General features: G+C 35.1%; 1 protein-coding gene and 1 non-coding gene across 4 annotated transcripts in view; both read right to left on the bottom strand.

The window, feature by feature from the left end:
- The window catches only part of PRPF39 (pre-mRNA processing factor 39), a 35038-nt gene that overhangs the window by 2466 nt on the left and 8702 nt on the right, over positions 1-23870 (bottom strand). The window contains exons 2-13 of one of the 3 annotated variants that reach the window (XM_069558794.1): positions 18305-18651; positions 17304-17429; positions 17050-17118; positions 16784-16946; positions 16537-16655; positions 13324-13491; positions 8492-8657; positions 7965-8072; positions 6428-6592; positions 5989-6115; positions 5348-5616; positions 4338-4522 (exon numbers count right to left, since the gene is read on the bottom strand). In XM_069558794.1, the coding sequence (XP_069414895.1) occupies positions 4338-4522; positions 5348-5616; positions 5989-6115; positions 6428-6592; positions 7965-8072; positions 8492-8657; positions 13324-13491; positions 16537-16655; positions 16784-16870 (1394 nt within the window). In that variant the 5' untranslated portion in view covers positions 16871-16946; positions 17050-17118; positions 17304-17429; positions 18305-18651. The remainder of the gene's footprint in view (positions 1-4337; positions 4523-5347; positions 5617-5988; positions 6116-6427; positions 6593-7964; positions 8073-8491; positions 8658-13323; positions 13492-16536; positions 16656-16783; positions 16947-17049; positions 17119-17303; positions 17430-18304; positions 18652-23870) is intronic. The other 2 variants (XM_069558795.1, XM_069558793.1) reach the window with 2 other exon arrangements.
- Positions 5190-5275, bottom strand: LOC138424035 (small nucleolar RNA SNORD127). Its single transcript, XR_011250609.1, has one exon. It is a non-coding gene; the product is annotated as a small nucleolar RNA SNORD127 (small nucleolar RNA).

Below are 23870 nucleotides of genomic sequence, written 5' to 3'. Positions count from 1 at the left end.
AGTGACACTTGGAGAAGGGAACAGCAACCCACTCCAGTATTCGTGCCTAGAGAATTTCACGGACAGGGAAGCCTGGTGGAATATGGTTCAAAGGGTCACAAAGACTTGGACATGACTAAGTGACTAACAGGAATGGTATGGACCTAACAGAAGCAGAAGATACTAAGAAGAGGTGGCAAGAATACACAGAACAACTATGCAAGAGAGATCTTCGTGACCCAGATAATCACAATGGTGTGATCAGTCACCTAGAGCCAGACATCCTGGAATGCGTAATCAAGTGGGCCTTAGAAAGCATCACTATGAACAAAGCTAGTGGAGGTGACGGAATTCCAGCTGAGCTATTTCAAATCCTAAAAGATGATGCTGTGAAAGTGTTGCACTCCATATGCCAGCAAATTTGGAAAACTCAGCAGTGGCCACAGGACTGGGAAAGGTCAGTTTCATTACAATCCCAACGAAAGACAATGCCAAAGAATGTTCAAACTACCACACAACTGCACTCATCTCACACACTAGTAAAGTAATGCTCAAAATTCTCCAAGCTAGGCTTCAACAGTATGTGAACTGTGAACTTCCAGATGTTCAAGCTGGATTTAGAAAAGGCAGAAAGAACCAAATATCAAATTGCCAACATCTGTTGGATCATCAAAAAAGAGAGTTCCAGAAAAACATCTACTTCTGCTTTACTGACTATGCCAAAGCCTTTGACTGTGTGGATCACAACAAACTGTGGAAAATTCTTAGAGAGATGGGAATACCAGACCACACCTGACCTGCCTCCTGAGGAATCTGTATGCAGGCCAAAAAGCAACAGTTAAAACTGGACATGGAGCAACAGACTGGTTCCAAATCAGGAAAGGAGTACATCAAGGCTGTATATTGTCACCCTGCTTATTTGACTTATTTGCAGAGTACATCATGTGAAATGGTGGACTGGATGAAGCACGGCTGCAATCAAGACTGCTGGGAGAAATATCAATAACCTCAGATTTGCAAATGACACAACACTTATGGTAGGAAGAGAAGAACTAGAAAGCCTCTTGATGAAAGTGAAAGAAGACAGCGAAAAAGTTGGCTTAAAACTCAACATTCAGAAAACTAAGATGGTGGCATCTAGTCCCATGGCAAATAGATGGGGAAACAGTGGAAACAGATTTTATTTTCTTTGGTTCCAAAATCACTGCAGATGGTGACTGCAGTCATGAAATTAAAAGATGCTTGCTCCCTGGAAGAAAAGTTATGACCAACCTAGACAGCATATTAAAGAGCAGAGACATTACTTTCCCAACAAAGGTTCGTCTAGTCAAAGTTATGGTTTTTCCAGTAGGTATGTATGGATGTGAGAGTTGGACCATAAAAAAAGCTGAGCACCAAAGGACTGATGCTTTTGAACTGTGGTGTTGGAGAAGATTCTTGAGAATCCCTTGGACTGCAAGGAGATCCAACCAGTCCATCCTAAAGGGAATCAGTCCTGAATATTCACTGGAAGGACTGATGCTGAAGCTGAAACTCTAATACTTTGGCCACCTGATGCAAAGAACTGACTCATTTGGAAAGATTCTGATGCTAGGAAAGACTGAGGGCAGCAGAAGGGGATGACAGAGGATGAGATGGTTGGAGAGCATCATTGACTCAATGGACCTGAGTCTGAGTAAATTCTGGGAGTCGGTGATAGACAGGGAGGCCTGGTGTGCTGCAGTGCATGGGGCTGCAAAGAGTCGGACACCACTGAGCGACTGAACTGACCTGAGCGAGTAACACACACACACACTGAGCAACTGAACTGACCTGAGTAACACATACACACACACACACACTGAACAACTGAACTGACCTGAGCAAGTAACACACACACACACACTGAGCGACTGAACTGACTTGAGCGAGTAACACACACACACACGGAGTGACTGAACTGACCTGAGTAACACACACACACACACACGGAGCGAGTGAACTGACCTGAGTAACACACACACACCCCCGGAGTGACTGAACTGACCTGAGTAACACACACACACGGAGCGAGTGAACTGACCTGAGTAACACACACACACACCCGGAGTGACTGAAGTGACCTGAGTAACACACACACACACACACTGAGCGACTGAACTGACCTGAGCACACACACACACACACACACTGAGCGACTGAACTGACCTACACACACACACACACACAGAGCGACTGAACTGACCTGAGCACATGCACACACACACACGCACACACATACACACTGAGCGACTGAACTGACCTGAGCGAGTAACACACACACACGTAATTTCCTCAAGATGTTTAACAACTTGTGGGTTGGCAACAAGAGACTCAATATTCATTTGAGAGAATCTGGATACTGAGGAGTACAAAACATTAAGAGCTAGGATTTAAGCCTATATTTGTCTGACTTGAACATTAATTCTTATTAATTCATTACAGTGATATCTAAATATCTAAGCAGCTCATTTTCCGTATCATTTCCCTTTTTTAAATTTCAAATACAACAGACTCGATACTCAGACCCTCCACAACTCTATTCGCAAGGGCCTAACTGGCATCTCAGATTTGTCTGTATATTACTGCCAAATTTAAGTATGCCATTTCACCTCAGTCAAAACTCTTAACAGCTTCCTACTGTCAACCATGTACCACATGTGCTCTGAACTCAGTCTAGCTTTTAAGACAGAACATTTAGCATCAAGCTTTGACTGCTTCTTAAGACCCTCCAATCCAATGTAAAAGATGTTACTTTTACATGAACTTTTATTTGCTTTCACCACTTATAGCCTCTCCTAAGTTTGTCAGCTGAGCACTGAAGAATTGATGCTTTCGAACTGTGGTGCTGGTGAAGACTCTTGAGAGTCCCTTGGACTGCAAGAGGATCAAACCAGTCTATCCTAAAGGAAATCAGTCCTGAATATTCACTGGAAGGACTGATGCTGAAGCTTCAGTGCTTTGGCCACCTGATGTGAAGAGCTGACTCACTGGAAAAGACTCTGATGCTGGGAAAGATAGAAGGCAGAAGGGGAAGGAGACGACAGAGGACGAGATGGTTGGATGGCATCACTGATTCAATGGACATGAGTTTGTGCAAACTGCAGGAGATGGTGGACAGGGAGGCCGGGTGTGCTGCAGTCCATGGGGTCGCAAAGAGTCGGACTCTACTGAGTGACTGAACAAAGCTTATCAGAATCCAGTAACAACTAAATGAAATCCCACCTCTTCTCTGAAAGTTGCCAAATCGCTTCTGTTCCAAAGAGATCACAGCCTTCTTAATAGTTATACACTACCTCACATACATACATGTATCACCACACCATCCACCGAGATTAAAAGATGGAATTACATATGCCATTTCTTTTGTATACTTTCTTCAGTGCAAAACAAAAAAAACACATATAGTATCTTCTCAACTACCACATAAGGTGGTTAAGAACATAGGCCCTGAAGTAGGTTATAATCCCAGCTGCACAAAGTACTAGCTAAGTGACCTTGGAAAAACTGCCTAATTTCTCTTTAGCCTCTTTGTCTATAAAGAGAACAGTACCTCTTCCCCTCATTATAGACTGTCAACATGTTTTGCATTAGGTAATTATAAAACATTTAATATGCCAAGCACATATATACAACTATATTAAAAGGTAACTCATGTTAAATGTTTTTAGTTTAATTAAAATCTTACTCAGCCATCAAAATGTTTACATACTTGCTTAACAGGAATTAGGGTATTTCTATTAGGGTATTTCTATACTAGAATCAGGTAAGAAAGGAATGATAGCAATGTTCTCATCAGTATTTCTACTCTCTAATTTGCAAATTCAAATCTTAAACTTTTACTTTTCCCTAGGGGGAACTCTTACCACCCTTATCTTTTAGCTTTTTACAATGCATGAAAATTAGGTCATTAGGCATGATCTTGGCACCACACTCACTCTTCTCCAGTCTGAGACTGCATTCCTATTCCAGATTAACCACACACAGCCTTGGTGACCCATATATTAAACGTTTCTGTGTTTCAGGGTTCACTCCTTCACTCACTTCCTTTCTCACAGAATTCCTGCTTCCTGCCTTCTCTCATCTGCTCACTGTTTAAAATCACCACGCTAAGATTCTGAAAATAGTTCTGAAGGAAAGACAAACCATACGTCCTCTTAAGCACATGAATGTTTGCAAAATTGAATTTACCCCCATATATACCTAAAGAAAAAAGGAACCTAGGAAACATTTAAAATTTAATATACTACTTTGTACTCTTCATCAAAGTCCCATCCAAAATAATCAATGTTCTTTTACTATTCAAATATATAATATATAATATATAATTAAGATCTTACTTATTAACATCTGAACCAAAATCTTCAAGAAATTCCACTTTTCTCTGAGAAAATGTAATTCTCATTTTAATAGGTAATGAACCATGTATAGCTTTGTCAAAACAATTTAGGATATTGTCTTCATTTTGTTTGAGGTCACCACTATATTCCATTTCAAGTAAATTGAGGTATAACTTTGTGTTCTCCTGTGTAAAAAGCAGTACCAATTAATCATATATTTCTAAGATATTCTGATTAGACCATAGATATTTAAAATGCCTTAATTTTCATGTCTCAACTTGAAAAATTCAATATTGAAAATTTATTAAATGCAACTCATGTTAAATATTTTCAACATACATATTAACAGGTAAAAAAAACCTCACACACACATTGGTAGATAGAATCTTCTAAACTATGCACATTGTTAAATGCCAATAAATTAAAATCGTGCCCCAGTAATCTAAATCTTCACAACCACAGATAATCATCCTCAACTGCAGCTAGAAGCAAACCTGTTATAAACTTGGGTCCTAAACAGACACAGTATTTGCTGAAAATCTAAAAAATGAGAAATTTCCCAGGCACTATCTTTTGGCATTAATTGATATATAAAAGGAAATACTTATATATACTTTATATAAGAGGAGAATAATCTCACTGCTACATGTGCTACAATGTAGGCAATTGCGATGCCTTTGTTTACAGTTTCTCCCAGGCCCTCTAATCTACTTAATAACTGCTAAGTTTTCCATAAAATTTCTGAATGTGGAGAAAATGGAAAATGTCACAATATTAGCCATACTTTTAATCCAATAATGTTAATTTTCTCAATGTTTTAATGCATAATAATATGAAAATTTTTTGAAAGAATGGCAACATCAGTTTAGAGGGACTGTTGTCTTCACTTAGTAATAAAATATATTACATACAGACCAAATCTTTCATCATAGTTGCCAAAATGAAAAACAACCAAGAAAGACCTTTTTTTTTTTTAATGGAAGATACTCTAAAAAAACACAAATACATACTTTGTCTCTTTCAATAGCTTCCAAAAGCACCTTTCTTGATTTTGGAAGGTTTTTTTGTATTTTGAAAAGATGTCGGGCTAGTTTGATAGCATAAAATGATGATTCATTATTTGATTTGGCATTCTTAATGGCTTCCTGAAGCAAACGTTCAGCTTCTTCCATATTTCCATGACGTCGTTCTAAACTTACTCTTCTCAAACGGACCATTGCCAATCCTAGAACACATTCTTCAAATGTTCTCAAGATATTCCTGGCTTCATTAATATTACCTAAAAATAGTAATTAAATGTTTATACTTTTGATTCAACTTAGGAAATATCCTTTATGCCAAGTATTGGCAAATAACAGCCCACAGGCTAAATCCAGCCATCTGATCATTTTTTTTTTTTTAATGGAAGATAGCCATGCTCATTTGTCTATGTTATTTTCTATGGCTATTTTGAGGCTACCATGGCAGAGTTGTTAGGAAAGAGACCATATGGCCTGCAAAGCCAAAACATTTACTATCTGGCCCTTTATAGAAAACAAGAAAAAAGTTTACCTGACCTTTGCTTTACACCAGTTCCCAAGACTCAATCCCTCTATCTTTATCCCAAAGTAACCTAAATCCCAAAATATCAACTGAATTTCTTCATTCTTACCCTGCTGTTCCTCAAAAGCTGCCCAAAGCATATGCACCATGGGTTTCTTTGGGAGATGAATAGTGCAAGCTCTGCTGAAGACATGCCTCACTCCTTCAATGCTATGATTTTCCATGTACTTGGCATACTACATACAGAAACAGAGGAAATACTGAATAATTTACAGTTGAACAAGCCATTAAATATGTGACAGAACGATAAAATTCTATTTTTAAACCCATTCAGCACCTTTATTGAACCACTAGACTAGTTTCTGTAAGGAAGGACGGAGAGGCAACGAGGTTGGCATATGCAGCAGTCAAATCTGGTTGCAAGCAGACCATCTCCTAATGCAACAGATATAGTTATATGAACAACATTCAACAGAAGTACAAAAAAGGTTAGTCACTAGATCAATGTTCATAATATATTCAAGTTTCAGACCATATAAGTTTCTTACCTTAATCCAAAACTCCTCATAGAGGGCACAGGATATGACGCATCTCTCAAAGAGGACTACAACTCGTTCATGAGTCCCATTTTCAATTTCAAACTCTAAGTATTCTTTCCAGTTTTTCAGTTGTGCCTTTTCCAATGGTTTCACATGAAAATATGGTCTTTTAATCTGGAATAAAAACACGGCATAACAATGAAAGTAAGCCACCACCAAAACATGCATTACTACAGTAATGCAAATTGTTTAAATTATAAATATAATAATGAACCAGAAAACTGTAATCACCACATCTCAAGATTAAAAAGACTTTTAAAGTTAAAATCCCTTTAATTACTTAGGTTTTATAAACTGAAAGAATAAAATTATTTTCCAATTATCCAATCATTTTAACAGAACTATACAATTTTATGTTCAGAAAATTTTATTCTTTTGCTGAGTATTTTAGAACTTAACAATTATACACAGTAATGGAAAGCAGATCAGTGTCCATCACAGATGAATGGATAAAGGTGATGTGGTACACACACACACACACACACACAGAGGCACCCCACCCAATGGAATACTATATCCAGCCCCAATGGAACACTACTCAGCCATAAAAAAAGAATGAAATAATGCCATTTTCTGCAACACAGAGGCAACTAGACTATCATACTTAGTGAAGTAAGTCAGAATGATAAAGACAAATACTACGTCCTATCACCTATATGTGGAATCTAAAACAAAAAAAAAGTATTGGAAAAAAAAAAAAGAGTAAGGTAAATAAGCAGTTTCCTGGGGCTAAGAGTCAGGTGGTTACTGACTTGAAAAGGAGCCATCGGGGACCTTTTGAGGTGACAGGATAGTCCTATATGCTGACTGTTGTGATAATCAACAATGCTTGTCAACTGTCATTTTACTAGCCAATCACACACACACAAAAAACACATACTACATGATTCCATTCACATAAAATCCAGAACAGGGAAATCTATAAGAATTGAAAGTAGGTTAGTGGTACCTTAGAGTTGGTAGTAGGGAGGAGTAAGCAGATGAGGGGTAAAAGCTAAAGAGTTTTTCAAGAATGATGAAAATGTCCTAAAATTAACATTAATTAAAATGTTCTAAAATTAACTGTACATACATATGTGTGAATATATTAACAACTACTAAAGTGTACAGTTTAAGTATATGGCATGTGAATTACATCTCAATAAAATGCATAAAGAAATAAAAGCCTTCATTTTACTCTACTTAAAATAGGTACATTTTGTTATATTACCTAAAATGACTCAATGAAGTTGATTTTAGAAACTGAATTAGAATAAAATGGTTCAGAATTAACAGGTAACTTGAAATCCAAATAAATCTGAATTTAATATTTCTAAAGTTGACAATGGAAAATTGATAATGGCAGCCATAAATGCAACAAACATTACTTAAATAAGCAAAAATAAAAAGCAGAGACATCACCCAAAACTAAAAGAAAAATACATTATTCCTATCTGTATTTTGAAACCTATTAATGACGACAACAACAAAAAAGCAGAACACTTACACCTTCTTCAAATGTCCACCTTTTACTGACTTCATGTTCATTATAATTAAACATTTCTTGATGAATTTCAATGATTCTATGTCTCATATTTTCTATTTCTGTAATAAGCTTGGGAAGAAAAAAAATTTAAACATGTAAGTTATATACTAAAATTTTAAAATATCACTGTTTACATTTAAGTATTATCCACACTTTAATCTTAGTGATGGGTGCCTGTTATCAATTATGTGCAAAGTACAATTAACAATACTGAAATTAGTAACAGATTTATATGCCTTAAAAAAAAGAACAAGTCTCGTACATCACAACAGAGGTGAATTATCCTTTTACACTAGTTTCAGGTGTCTCTTAGTAAAACAGATCATCTGCTTTAAATCTATATTTAAACCACACTAGCTAAAGAATTCCTACCTACCTTAATTAGAAATTAATTTTATAAGAGCTACAAATCATACCACACATGCAGTCAAGGGACATAAAGTCTATAGTTTCTCACACATGGAAATTTTTTTAGTAAGTCTGGTTACCTTTGCTGGATCAGTTATGTCTTCTATTCCTGATGGCAGATCATCACCAGGAGGACCATCATCACCACTATGTCCATTTACTGAAGCTAATTCCCTTCGCAGCTGAATAAACTGTTCACCAGTTAGAAGATCTCTTGGCAAATTATTCTGAACATGGTCTTTAAATCTAATGGAAGACAATAAAAATACGGGCTCTATATATGAAGTGCAACTTTAGATCCCACATTATATTTCTACTTACACATTATTCTTTCAAAGGAACTGACTTAAACCAAAAAACAAACAAACAACCCACCCCACACCTTTTTTCCTCCTTTTCTATAGTAATAACCTACCACTTGATAAAACAATCTACAGACATCTTCATTTCCTTTCTGCCTTTGCAATGGAATGATGAAGGCAAGTCATACACTGAAATCCTACTTTTGTCCATTACTAATTATTTGACTAAAAGGAAGTTTATCCTTTCTCTAATGTTAGTTTTCTCATCTGTAAATTTAAATATAGCGATCCATATCTAAATAATAAATGATTACTTATAAATGTTCAACAAATTTTGCAGTTCCTTTGGAACTTACCTCCCAATTACTCCTGAATTCATGTGTCTATGTCAAATACTCCAACGAAACTGCCCTATTTAAAGTCACCAAGTACCCTATATAAGAAAAATTAAATGGATACTTGTTGGCTCTGAGTTACTACCTTCCTGGTTTTCCTCCAAGTCTGCTCCTTGATCTCCTTTGAGGGGTTCCCCCCTCCAGTCTGCCCCTAAATACTAGTATGCCCAAGGATTCTGCTCTGCATTTAGTTGTCAAATGTTTTTATATACTTTCTGGTCAATCTTATTAATATAGCTTGAAATAATAAGCATATTATAATGACTTTTACAACTCTAGCTTAAGCCTAAAGTGAAAAAAAATGTTATTTGCTCAGTTGGGATCTTTGTGTATCCGACTTTTTGTGACTGTAGCCCATCAGGCTCCTCTGTCCATGGAATTTTCCAGGCAAGAATACTGGAGTGGGAAGCCATTCCCTTTTCCAGGGGATCTTCCCAACTCAGGGATCAAACCTGGGTCTCCTACATTGCAGGCACATTCTTTACCATTTGAGCCATCAGGAAAGCCCAAACCTTTCCCCTAAATTTCAGATTCACTTGCCAACACTCTGCATAAAGAAATACAAATTTTAAGCAAAGACTGTTTTGAAAAACATGTAATTTCATTTATCTACACATACTAGTTTATATACACACACACACACACACAAATTTTAATCAAAAACACAAAGCTGAGGAGCTAAAATATCTATACCATCTTAAATTGGAACCTTATATACAACATGTCTTCAAGTGTGTCACTTTCATCCACAAATCAACACCCTCAGGCATTTCTAATCTTGATATTATCAACTGCTAAGTTTCCCAATCTCTTTCACCTACCTGATTTCTTACATTCCATGGATACCAGGTCCAATTTAGTCTGCCTTCTAAATATGGCCCCATGCCCTCATTATTTACCAAAATAAACAAACCTGTGTCCTCATCTCGCTTCCTCCCACTCCCACCTCAATACTGCTGTCATAAATGTTATTAAAAAAAAAACATAAAAAATATTAAACAGGATCATATCCCATCCTCATCCCCAAAATCACTTCAATGTTTATTACCCTGCATTCAGACTAAAATCCAGTCTCCATGAAGTCTTTTATATTCTTACCTAGCCTCCGACCCAGGCCTGCATCTTCCACCTAATTCTCAGAGATGGTTGTACATGTACCATAACTTATGGATTTCCCCCAAAGTTTTTTATAACTAATTTAGGCTACTGACACCTAAATTTTCATGGATTTTAAAACTTCCATAGAGACCACCCTGGCAGTCCATGGGTTAAAACTCTGCACTTCTAATGCAGGGGCCATAGGTTTGATCCCTGGTCAGAGAACTAAGATGCTGCATGCCACAAGGTACGGCAAAAAAAACTTTTACAAACATATGCAAATAACATTGGAAATTAATTTAAATTTTGCAAAATCAATGAATATAGAGGCTTAACTTGATATACTTTATCACCAGCAGGAAAAAAATATAGATCGCCTTATTTAAAAAAATTTTTAATGAGGAAGTAACTCTCAAATGTGTAGTATGAAAATAAACATTTAATTCTCATGTTAACATTAAAAATTGTCAAGATATAAACTTGAAATAAGGTAAAAACTGAAAATAAACTTTAAAACAGTTGCCATGTTATATTAGAAACTTCTTTCATATGGTGATAACATATGCATAATACTTTTTCATTAGCTGCTTCTACTATAAAGCTAATTTATTCAATCTATTAATAGAATGGCTGAGTGCCTAATACATATGGAACTGTTTCCCTACGTATTAAGGATGAGTATTTTTCAGTCACTAAGTTGTGTCTGACTCTTTGTGACCCCATGCACTGCAGCACACCAGGCTTCCCTATCCTTCACTATCTCTTGAAGCTTGCTCACACTCATGTCCACTGAGTCAGTGATGCCATCCCAACCATCTCATCCTCTGCCTCCCCCTTCTCCTCCTGCCCTCAATCCTTCCCAGCACTAGGGGTTTTTCCAATGATAAAAAGAAAAAGCTCTGAAAATGACAGACATGTAGAGGATACAGGAGACATAAATTCAAAGGAGTGATACAGGAGACATAAATTCAAAGGAGTGTTATTAGTGCTAGGAAAAATGAAATAAATGTAGGCAGAGTGCTGGTACAAATGATAAAACAGTTCTGTTTAGGTGAACTGCAAAAAGTGTCATAGAGAAAACATTAAGCTATATGGGTCCTAAGGAATGAGTTCACCAGATAAATGAAAAGTGGAAAAGGTATTACAATCATAAAAGTATAAATCAACATTGCCTGTTGGGAAATTATCAGTGCTTAGGTTTGTCTAAGAGCTTATGAACTACCAGGGACTGAGCCTGAGGAGTTAGATCATACCACACTAGGGGGATGTTAAATTAGATGTTTTCTTAGAGATAATGTTCAGTGTATATCCAATATACAAGCCTACACAATAGAAGTATTTGTATTACAGCACTCAGAATACTTCTTTTAGAACATGCTTCCTCTTCTACACTTATGAGTAACTTAAGGGCCAAGTCAAGGCACACATTTCTACAGGCCTTTATTCCTTCAAATTAAATGCATATCATCAGGTACACAGCAAGTGTTAAATAAATTAAACAGGGGAAGTATATTTGACAGAAGAAACCATTTCAGCAGTTCTTAAAGCAGTTAGTCAAGGGAATTAGTTTATTTATATAAACTATAAGATTTACTGATACAAATATTATTCATCAGTCTGGGATACTCATAAGGAAAGTGGTTCTCATTAAGTGAAAAAGACTAGATTAAAAAGTAGTATGTAAAACGCAACCCACTAAATCTCTATTGTAAGTATACATGCATTTTAAAAACCCAGTGAAATATTCATTAAAAAAAAAAAAAAGATTTAGAAAACTACACCAAGAATTTGGGGCCACACTGTCCAGGTTCCCATCAGCTTCCAAGCACTTACTAACTCTGTGATCTTATGCAAATATTTTAATCTTTCTTTACCTCTACTTTCATAAAATGTAGAAAGTAACAGTATGATACCTCCATGGTTTATTGTGAGGATTAAAAGTTATAAGGCACTCAGAATACTATCTGCATAACTGCTTCTTAGTCTTTTTTCTCATTCACCAACAATAAAATTATAATCATAGATTTTACCTGTGCTTTAGATTTTCTATACTTTAGACTGATTTACGAAAGGAACCTGCTTTGTCCCAGAAGACTTTTAAAATCTTTTTTAAAGGTTAAAAAAAAAATTAAAACTATTTAAGTTTTAAAATTTGACCAAGAATTTCCAGATGCCAATCCTTGTGTTAATCTCTTTCAGCAAGTATCTCCCTAGGTCATTTATACCATAGAAACCTGCACACCTCCTCTAAATTTCATGGGAAAAAAAAAAAGAGAGAGAGAAATGGCACATTCAGACCCACATTTCCTATTTCTAATGTGGGTCTGCAGAGATTTAGCAAACTGATCCACAGTTATCTACAAATGCTTCATGAAGTTTTCTACTTTTTAGTAAAGAAAATTTCAGAAAATCACTTACTTAAAAAGTACCTAAGTTTACAGGTTCTACCACAATCCTAGTTATAAAAATTATGACAAAAATGTGTAGACAATATGGCAGGTAAGAAGAGCAAACATTTATCAACACAGTCCTCATACTTTCTTGTTCAGAAAGACTGAGTCTATATCAGTGGGATACTTGAATACATCAGAAACAGAACATGCAAATCACAGTACACAGAAAGAGTTGTTTTATACAGCACTCATTAAAATGAAATGATAATTTTTGATTGTTTGAATATAAAAGGACTTAACTACAAAAAATACGTTCTTCACTGTTTTGGACGTAAGATGCTATATGAATGACAAGAATGTACCTTGAGTAAATTATTACATTTCAAATAAGCTTCTATTATGTGCTATATACTGAGTTAACCGTAAGAATAATAAAGCTTATTTTCACTACTCTGAAATATCCTAGACAGAAGAGAAAAGTCCTGCTGTTTCCTCATCTATAAAACAGATCAAGGGAACCTTATATCTAAAACCAGTGAAGTTCATAAACTATATTGAAAATGTCAAAATTTTAAACTGTATAAAAATTGTGATTATTGAGCAAAATAAATTTGTTTGCATCTAATAGAATCTTACATTTCAAGAGAATAATTATTCTCAATATTAGAAATTAATTACCTGAGTTATCACAAAAAAATTTTAATGATCTGATTTTTCCACCCACCTCTGAAAATGATGACTATATAGCTGTGTTGGAATACCAAGAATACGATCATATATAGCTGTAACCTCTCTCAGGTTTCCCTGTTCATTTTCCCAGTTTATATACATTTCCCACAGTCTGTCCGATCGGAAATCTGTTCCCGCAGCTAGAACAGCATGCTCAAACGTTCTGAAAAATTAAATTACCTCTATGTTATCTTCCCAAGATAAAATCACTTTAAATAGATTATTTCTTCATTTTGCAATATATACAAATATCAAATCAATAAGTCATACATTTGAAATTAATATAATTTGTTAATTATACCTCATTTTTAAAAACAAAATATTTCTAAATTTTAGAAGATAATGCTAAATTCAAAATTATATGCAACTTTACAAGTACAGATTAAAAGAAGGAATAATTGACAAGTGCATATGACAGCTGCTTGAAAAAAGGGAAAATATAAAGGGAATAGATAAATGTACTTTTATGTAGCTGTATATTATTTTATATGCTATAAATTTGCAATGCAAATTATACTACAAACATGTAAGAGTGACAGAGCAGACACTAAAATACTTGTTAAACTTGAAATGTCTGTTGAATAGATTCCTCTAGGGCAAAAGACAAAGTGACAAAATTTATCTTATTTTAAGAAACAGTTTTCTGATAAAACAACTCTTCAAGGAGGGGGTCCAGCTGCCTCTTTGTACAGGGTAATGGGTAATGAGAAATATACATATACTTTAAAACTCAAAATTCTCTCCTGATTCTAAAATTCCACAATTAAAGTTTACTAAAAAGTCCTTTATTTTAAAATATTTATGCTCATTTCAAGAGATTTCTGTAAGCAATTTAAATCACAGGATTTGATACCTCAATGGGATAAAATTTTAGAAACATATTTTCAAAATAAATATTATAATCAAGAGGGATTTTTAACAGTACAGAACTATACTACCTAATCTAAATTAATTCTAAATTTAGATTAATCTAAATCTAAATTAATCTAAAACTAAACAGAATCCCAATCAGAGCACTAAGAATTAGGTAGAACAGAGAAAACAAATTCTAACATTCATCTAACACATAAAAATACAAATTATTTTTCTAAAAGGATAAAGCAGCAGGCATTTTCCTGAAAGGTCTCAAAGGAAACTAGGAAGCTATGGAAATTAAAGGCATGACACTGGCCCAGTATCATCAAAATGGATTAATAAAACAGCTCTCAAGAAAATAAACCCATATATTTTTGAGAATTTAGAATATGATAAAAAAGTATTGGTATTTTGAATCCATACACAAAAAAATAAGCCAATGAAGAAAAGACAGACTGTTCAACAAAATGGGAGAAAAAAAAAATGTTAATCTCTGATTCACAAAAGACACAAACTAAGGTTAATCTGTCTCACAAAAGGTACAAACTAAATATCAGATAAATGAAGGACAGAAAAAAAAAAAGTCTACAAAAAGAATTAGTAGAAAACTCAAGATTTATATACCCTTGTCAAGACAGGCACAAAACTTAGAAACTAGTAAAAGACTGAAAATTGAACCACATTAAGAAAAAAACCAAATACCTCTACATGATAAAAATACCTAACGGAAAAATGCTTTAAGGCCCTAAGGAAGTATTACTTTCAACTCAAAATTCTATACCCCACGGGATTCATTAATTGGGTGTTTCAGATACACAGGTTCAAAATTTTTTTTTTTCCATTCCAAGCATCCTTTATCAGGAAGTTATGGAATTCACTCCTCTAAAGGTATGCAAGAACCAAGAAAGAATAGAATCTAATTAATAAACTAATAAACAGAACTTAAAAGGTAAAGATATCTCCCAGGATAATGATAAGGAAACCTGTAAACAGCTGCTATACAAAAGAACCAGAATAGAGCCACCAATGCAGATTACAGAAGAGGGGGTCCCAGGAGGGTCTCTCCAAGGGACCAGGGTAGAATTTACAGATCTCAGAACGTAATTCTCTTTCTATAATTTTCAGATTAAGTAGAATAACACGATACATGTATTTTTTTTTTTTTTACTTTCAAAATAGCTTACATAGATAGCAATTGTAATTGTGGAAAGTGAGTATTAGTATTGACTACTGAAAGTGGCTGCTGGAAGGGGTAGAAAATTTTAAGTGTTCCAAGAAAGCCAGGCAAGTGGAAAAAGAGGCAGAGGTAAGAGAAGCGGTAATCACAAGAAAAACAAAAAGCTATGAGACCTATCCATATAGGAAAGATGAAGAATGGCAACAGGGTATAAACGAACTAAAAATTCTCATATACCCTAACAGAATGATAACGTCTACAGTTAGTGAAAGAGAAGCAGAAAGCAGTAGAGTGCTACTGCTATCAACATGTTGGGAAATAACAGAAGAAACACCTAAAATATCTGAAGAGAGGAGGAGGGACCACTTTTTGTTACAAGTAGTTTAACATTAACTGTCTAAACTATATGCACATACTTCGATAAAAATAAAAACCAAAAATACATTTTAAATTCCTGTAATTCAAAGGACAATTCAGAAGTAAAATAATCAAATCATATAAACAGGCAATGTGAAAATGGCTTATATAGATAGCATTTGAAAAGACGGTAAACCAAGAAACCTAAGAGATAGATGAATTGAGATGAGGAGGTTTTAAAAAAATATATGCCATGACTGGGAAAATGACTACCCTCATACACTATGAGAGTTTAAAGCTGGTACCACTTTTAAAGGAACATTTGATAAATGTAGCTGTGTATTTCCTCGATACAAGTTCCATTTCTATAGTGCTCTACATAAATACTGACTTATACGAGATGTTCACTACAGCACTATTTCCTATAAAGATTTGGTTAAATAAAATACAGTACCTTGATACTATAAGGTTAGAAAATGGTAGGGAGAAAGTCTAGAACATTGTTAATTAAAAAAAACAAAGACAAATATCTATAATAGGTATACACACATATATACATATATCTATGTGTATCTGAAAGAACACCAAGTCATTTACTATGAGGGGAGACGGACTGGAGACCTAAGGAAACAGCATATGGAATGGTGGAGGAACTTTTATGTACATTTTTTAAGAATCCTGCGTGTAAGTTTATTAGGGTACTTTTTTATAGTGAAAAAGTATATAAAAGTTATACTTTCAGTTTAGCATCGATAAGTAGTTTTATCAATTTCAGAATATCTGACTTATTTATATCTTTAAATACTTATTTTCGCATACCCTCTTACAGTACTGTTTGTCTCAGGATCACCAGGGTCCAGTGTTTCTTTTAAGAAGTTTATATAATGTATCCAAAGGTCAACACTCAGAGGTATTGCCTGAAGCCCCCGGCGATACACCTAAGAAGAAAACAACAAACTGTACTTCAAATATTTAATTATGTCTTAACAGAGAGGCAACACTGTGTTATCCGGTGAACCTTAGAAATACTAATTACTGGAATTTTGTTTAAATAATCTACCATTACCATTTGGGTGGAGGTTGGATAGAACATGGCAATGTTCTGATCCCCACGTGCAGAGTCTTGATCTTCAGAGCGCAGCAGTCCCTGCATTCTGACCGGGCTGTGTGGGCAGGCTTTGGGTTACAGACCATAGGGCACAGACCCGTTAGAGCATCAATGACAGCGTCTGACCAAAAATGCAATAAGACGTAGCAAATGTGACTGGCAAACCAACTATGTTGTTTGGAAAATGAGAAATAAATGTAAGTGAGAGAAAAGCCCTGCCCTACTTGTTAAGCTGCAGTGTAATACAGAGGCTTGCACTGCAAAGCTTGACAAACTGTAGAGGTTTAACGCACCTGCCAACAAAGAGAGAAAATATTAGCTACAAATGCCACAAGAGTGACAAATGCAAATAAAATACCCTATAAAATTGTTTGACCATAAATCGTAGGTACTGCCAGCCAAAAAAAAAAGTCTTTGCTTTGTTAATATTTGGCTTACAGTACCTAATGGAGATAACTTTATTCAGTAATGTACGCACCTCATCTGATTGTTTAATGTTGTCATGTCGCTTTTCAAGGTCTGCATACTTTTTCCAGTAACCATAGCAATACGGATAGTGTATGAAAAATCTGTCAAATGCTTTCCTGGCAGCCATCAAGTGATTCTGATGAAAATAAAACAAAGCGTTTAAACATCCTGAAAATTTCTGTCGCAAAAGCATTTATTATTCCCTCTAATGTACAGGCATACCTCAGAAGTACTGCGGGTTTGATTTCAGATCACTGCTATAAAATGTGTATCACAATAAAACAGGTCACGCAATTCTTTTTGTTTCCAAGTGCACATAAAAATTCTGTTTCTATTCTACTGCAGTCTAAGTACCCAACAGCATTATGTCTAAAAAAAGCAACGTATATACCTTAATTTTAAAATACTTTATTGCTACAAATTGCCCAAACAATTATAAAACAGTAATATGAAATACCCCTGATCACAGATGACTATAACAAATAATAAAAAAGTCTGAAATATGGCAAAAAATATCAAACGTGAACAAGACAGGAAGTGAGCAAACACTGTTGGAAAAACAGCACCAACAGACCTTCTCAATGCAAGATTGCCACAAACCTTTAATTTGTGAAAAATGTAGTATCGATGAAGTTCAATACAGTAAAGTGCAATAAAATGAGGTATGCCTGTATTATCTCAAATAAAATAAATGGCAGGCTTACAAACTATACACTCAACAGCTTTGAAACAGAAGGAGCTAATTCTGTCAAACAGCAGGGTAATATATTTTTTTAATTTTAGCAATTTTATACACACATACATACACACCAGTCTTTACAAACATTAGAATTTGATTATAATACTCTCTATAATGTACAAATGCCATGAAAGCTGTTTTTTGAAACTAAAATATATATTATTTATTCAACTTAATCTGAAAATCATAAAAGAGGTAACTTCAATTACAAAACAATAAGGCTTAGTCTGATATTAGTTGTTTAATCTAATCCCATTGAAATAATTACTAACCTCCTGTTCTACATACTGAAGCAAATATACCCAGCCTGTAAAATCCTGAGGATTACTTTCTACAGTTTTCCAAAACTTTTCGTATTCTGGAGGGAAATTTGCTTCTGTTTCTGTCACTGGAAGGTCCACAGTACTTGCTATTTCATTTTCTTCTGTAGTTGTGTTCACATTAGGAGATCCATCGGGTGACTGCTCCATTTCTGTAACATTCATAATCTCCGTACTAAAATCAGCAGGCTGCTCTACCACTGCCTCTGAACTGCTGCCTATGCTGCCATTACTGGAATTTCTGTACTCATCCATGTGAGAGTTTTGCATAGCTGTTTATTTCGCCTTCAGTTAATGATCTGTGGAAACAAAGAGAAACATCTTCCAAATGTTTATTTGGCACTATCAAAGCCATCTTTTAAAAGCCTGTTAGCTATTAAAAGAATATATTAACTTGATTCTTGAGCTCTCCTGTAAGTCATACTCAGGTTTAGTAGTTTTTACATTATAAATTAAATTCTATAACATAAAATTTTCCAAAATTCTGCCACTTTATTGTTGACTGAGCAAAAACTAGTTCTTTCATCTATAAAACAACTGAATATTGTGCTAGTTCCCTAAAGAAGCAACCATATCTTGAATTCAATGCTTCTCAGCTAGCTAAGAATCTAAAATTTAATGTCTGAATTCTATCCTGCTACCAATCCTGGCAAACAGCAATATTTTTAATATCTGTCCTGGAGGCTAAAGGCAAAACTAATAAAACAAACTGTGGTAATGGACATAAATGTTCCAGAGGGAAATGCGTAACATAGCTCAATGCAGATTTTTAGAAAAGAGAAGGTTAATATTATTGAAATATATTTATAACTTTTAATTCTAGAAGATTTTATTATAGAAGACATGTATTATTTTAAAAAATTAAAGAGTGGCTTTTAAAGTGAATACACATTATTAAAAACATATTTATGAGAGAATTCCCTGCAACCCCGTGATTGAAGACTCGGTGCTCTCACTGCCGGGGCCCTGGGTTTGATCCTTGGTTGGGGAACTTAGGTCCCATAAGCCATGCAGCCAACAGAACAACGAAAACAAGCACAAAAAACTGTACTTATGAAAGTTTTACCATCTGGATAATTACTTCGCAAAATCTTTTAAATTAAGTTATCTTACAGTTAAAGCCATAAAATAATAAAGAATTATTATTTTTTCACAATTCACTTCATCTCTTCCACTAACAGTTTAAATGGAAACTGACTCATTAAATTATAGGGCATGTCTTTTTTAAAAATTATGGATTATTCTCAAAACTAAACAGACCATAAAACTGATTTACTCCTAAACTACACTCCGAATACATAAGCAGTTAACACAGTACAATATAATTTAAGAGAGGATTAAGGCTTTAAAGGTAGTAATTCAAAGAAAGAAATCCAAGTGACCAATATACATATGAAAGGATTGTAGCTTTACTAATAAAGATGCGAATTAAAACAATGAGATATCAAATTGGCAACAATTAAAAAGATGTCTCTGAAGGACATTCATGGAAAATGCACCAAATGGGAATTGTGCATATTTTATGTTAGGTAAATAATCAGACAAAAAGCATCTGACTAAATGCCGTATCTATACAATGAAATAATAAAAGAAATATGTGCACCTGTGTTAATATAGAAAGATACCTACTACATATATATTATATAGATAATACACACAGATCTGTAAGAATTTATACCAAATAAAATATACTAAAAATATTAGTTGGTGTTAATATTAGCCCAACTAATATTTTGGGCTGATGCTTGTTTTTGTTCAGAGTGGCAATATACCTAACCCCACATAAGGATTCAGAGAAGGCAGTGGCAACCCACTCCAGTACTCTTGCCTGGAAAATCCCATGGATGGAGGAGCCTGGTAGGTTGCAGTCCATGGGGTTGCTAAGAGTCAGACACGACTGAGCAACTTCACTTTCACTTTTCACTTTCAAGCACTGGAGAAGGAAATGGCAACTCACTCCAGTGTTCTTGCCTGGAGAATCCCAGGGAGGGGGGAGCCTGGTGGGCTGCCGTCTATGGGGTCGCACAGAGTCAGACATGATTGAAGCGACTTAGCAGCAGCAGCAGCATGTAAGGATTATGAGACTGAAAAAGACATCTTCTGCAGAGCTCTTGTAAAGATTTTGCTTTTTTGATAAAAAGGACAGTCAGCAAATAGTGTAGGCTCTACCACTTTATTCTTACCTTGAATGTGAACATATTTGAAACAACCTATATTAACAAGGTCAAAAGAACTGGCCAGAAAAACGAAGAAATGCCAGCCCTGACATCAAAAACTGCTAACATGCCAACTATATACTGTAAGAGAAAGTAAGTCCCTATTTGCTTAAACTATTATCAATAGATGGGTTTTTCTATTACTTGCAGAAAAGTACATTCCTAACTAACTCACAAACAATGCATAAGAATGTTCATTTTTCCATCTCCCCTCGTTAGCACTAGGTATCAAGAAACTTAATTTTTTTCATCTGATTAAAATTGAATAACAAAGTATTACCTCATTTTGATCTACGTTTCTTTAACTACAAGGAGGTTGAATTTCTATTTTCTTTTTTTTCTTAAATGCTACTTCACATCCTCAGTCCATATTATCCATATATTCTTTGTGTGTGTATGAAGGGCATCTTTTATAAAATGCAGTATTATTATACCACATTTCAAAATGCAGTATGAAGCAAAATTTTTCCCAAAAAAAGGATAAATTTAAAATGTTAAATCAAGTGAATCTGAGGCTGAATGCCACTGAAAGAATTAGTTATAGCCAGGTAACTCTGGGAATATTTTTTTAAAAGGAGGTAGAGAAGGGGTGAAGACAAAGGGAGGTTGGGCGAGGCTGGGTGTGGACAAAAAGTTACCACTACTCGGTGCATATCCAGCAATATACTACATTCCTTGTAGAGAATACACAGACAGTTTTCATTCTAAGGCTTATGAACTAGTAGGAAAGAGATCAAAAACATGCAAAGCAATTATATAAAATTTCAAATGAAACAAGTCAAAATTTAGAGAAATCTATTGAAAACCATAGGCATCTAGCAAAACTTTATGCAACAGAATGTAGTCTTCACGTTGAAAAGTGAAGTCGCTCAGTCGTGTCCGACTCTTTGCAACCCCATGGACTGTAGCCTCCAGGTTCTGAGGAGCCTCTCAGTCCATGGAATTTTCCAGGCAAGAGTACTGGAGTGGGTAGAAAAGGAATGATAAATTATTTCAAAATAGGAACTAGACCACTTGACTTGACAGAACAACCTTTCTTATTAACAGACAAGAAGATGGAAATTAGGACTGGTTCCAAGACAAGGAGAAAAGTTTGATCAGAATGAAGAGGGCCTGCATTGGGAAAGTGAAAAGAAAGTAAGCAGGGTAGAACAAGAGGAATTTGAGAAAAAATAATAAACAATCAAACCTGGAAAAAACAGCTTCCTTCTACTGAACTACTGACTATCGTCATCAACTTTTCCAGGTTTACCATTTTGATCCTAGGAAAAGGCACAGAAGCTTTTCAACTTATTTTGGTCTCTTTTGTCCCCTACATCAAAGAAAAGACACTACTGAAGATTAATTTTCCAGACATAAATTAGTCATTATTTTGTGTTTTTTTATTTCAAAGCATACTGCCAAAACAAACAAACAAAGATTGTTCGTTGATACAGTCTGAGTCATTTACTACCTGCCCTATTCTAACTGCATACTTAAGTGGGACATAAGGTTTTCCTGGAATCAGCAAATTTACCACACCCCTGAATCATCACAGACTATCAATTAGTCCACACCCTGCAATTATAGTGTTATAAAAAGAGTTAAGACCATCAGCCTTGTCCTCAGGGAGATCATTTTTCTGATTACTTCAAAAATCACAGGACCAAAAGAAAAACACACTAAAGTTATGTTTAAATAAGTTATTCTAACATATACTTCATAATATGGCAATTACTAACTGGAAGGGATTGGGGGCAGGAGGAGAAGGGGACGACAGAGGATGAGACGGCTGGATGGCATCACCGACTTGATGAACACAAGTTTGGGTGAACTCCAGGAGTTGGTGATGGACAGGGAGGCCTGGCATGCTGCGGTTCATGGGGTCGCAGAGAGTCGGACACAACTGCAGACACGACTGAGCGACTGAACTGAACTGAACTAGTACCAGTATATTCTTAACAGCAACCATTAACTTTGAACTTGTGACATAAAATGGCAAAGGTATAAAAAAATTATTATCAAAAGGAAGAAGACAACAGTGTGGTACTAGCATAAAGATAAAACAGACCAATAGAATAAAAACATAAAGCCCAGAAATGTTGGACAAGGGTTACAAGATTACTCAATGGGGAAAAGACAGTCTCTTAAACAAATGGTGCTGGGAAAACTGGATAGTCACATGCAAAAAAAAAAAAAAAGAAGTAAAACCCTTAACTTACAGCATATATAAAAATTAACCCCAAATGGATAGAACTCCTAGAAGAAAACATAGGGGGAAAGTTTCATGAAAGTGAACTTGGCAATGCTTTCCTCGCTATGATACCAAAAGCACAGGCAACAAAAGCAAAAATAGACACACGGAGCTACATCAGACTAAAACTTCTGTGCGTCAAAGGACACAAGTTAAAAGGCAAATGGCCAAATAGGAGGAAATATCTGTAAATCTTATATCTAATTAGCAGTTAATACATAAAATACATAAAGAACTTCTATAACCGAACAACAAAAACTCAATTAAAAAATGAAAAACATGATTTAAACAGACATTTCTCCAAAGAAGACACACAAATGGCCAAAACACACATGAAAAGATGCTCAGGATCACTGATTAACATAGAAATGCAAATGGAATTCACAATATCACCTCACACCCATTAGGATGGCCACTATCAAAAAATAGATAAAACAGGAAGCAAGTTTTGGCAAGAATGAGGTGAAATTGGAACCTCTGTGCACTTATGGTGGGATTATAAGATGGTGGAACTGATATAGAAGACAAAATGGGGTTTCCTCAAAAAATTAAAAATAGAACTACCATATAATCCAAAATCCCACTTCTGAGTATATAGTCAAACTAACTGAAAGCCAGGTTTCAAAGAGCTATCTGTATAGCCACGTTCACAGCCTCACTATCCAAAACAGTCAAAGGAGTAAGCAACCCAAATGTCCAACACAGATGAAGAAATAAATAAAATGTGATACACACATACAACGGAATATCAATCGTCTTTAAAATGAAGGAAATCCTAGCATACACTACATGGATGAACCCTGAGGAAATTATGCTAAGTGAAAAAAGCCTGTCACAAAAAGACAAATGCTATATGAGTCTACTTATATGAGGTATTTAGAGTTGTCAAATTCATAGAAACAGAAAGCTGATGGTGGTTATGAGGAACTAGAGATGGAGAAAAGGGGGGTTGTTGTTTTAATGGGTATAATTTCATGGGTATAAAGTGAAAAAGTTCTGGAAATCTGTTAAAACAGCCATGTGAAAATGCACAACACTCCTGAAGTGTACACTGAGAAACGGCTAAGAG

The sequence above is a fragment of the Ovis canadensis genome, chromosome 18 (assembly GCF_042477335.2).
Source record: "Ovis canadensis isolate MfBH-ARS-UI-01 breed Bighorn chromosome 18, ARS-UI_OviCan_v2, whole genome shotgun sequence".
Classification (NCBI taxonomy): Eukaryota; Metazoa; Chordata; class Mammalia; order Artiodactyla; family Bovidae; genus Ovis; species Ovis canadensis.
Note: the sequence above shows the minus strand (reverse complement) of the source record. Positions and strands in the feature narration are given on the sequence as shown.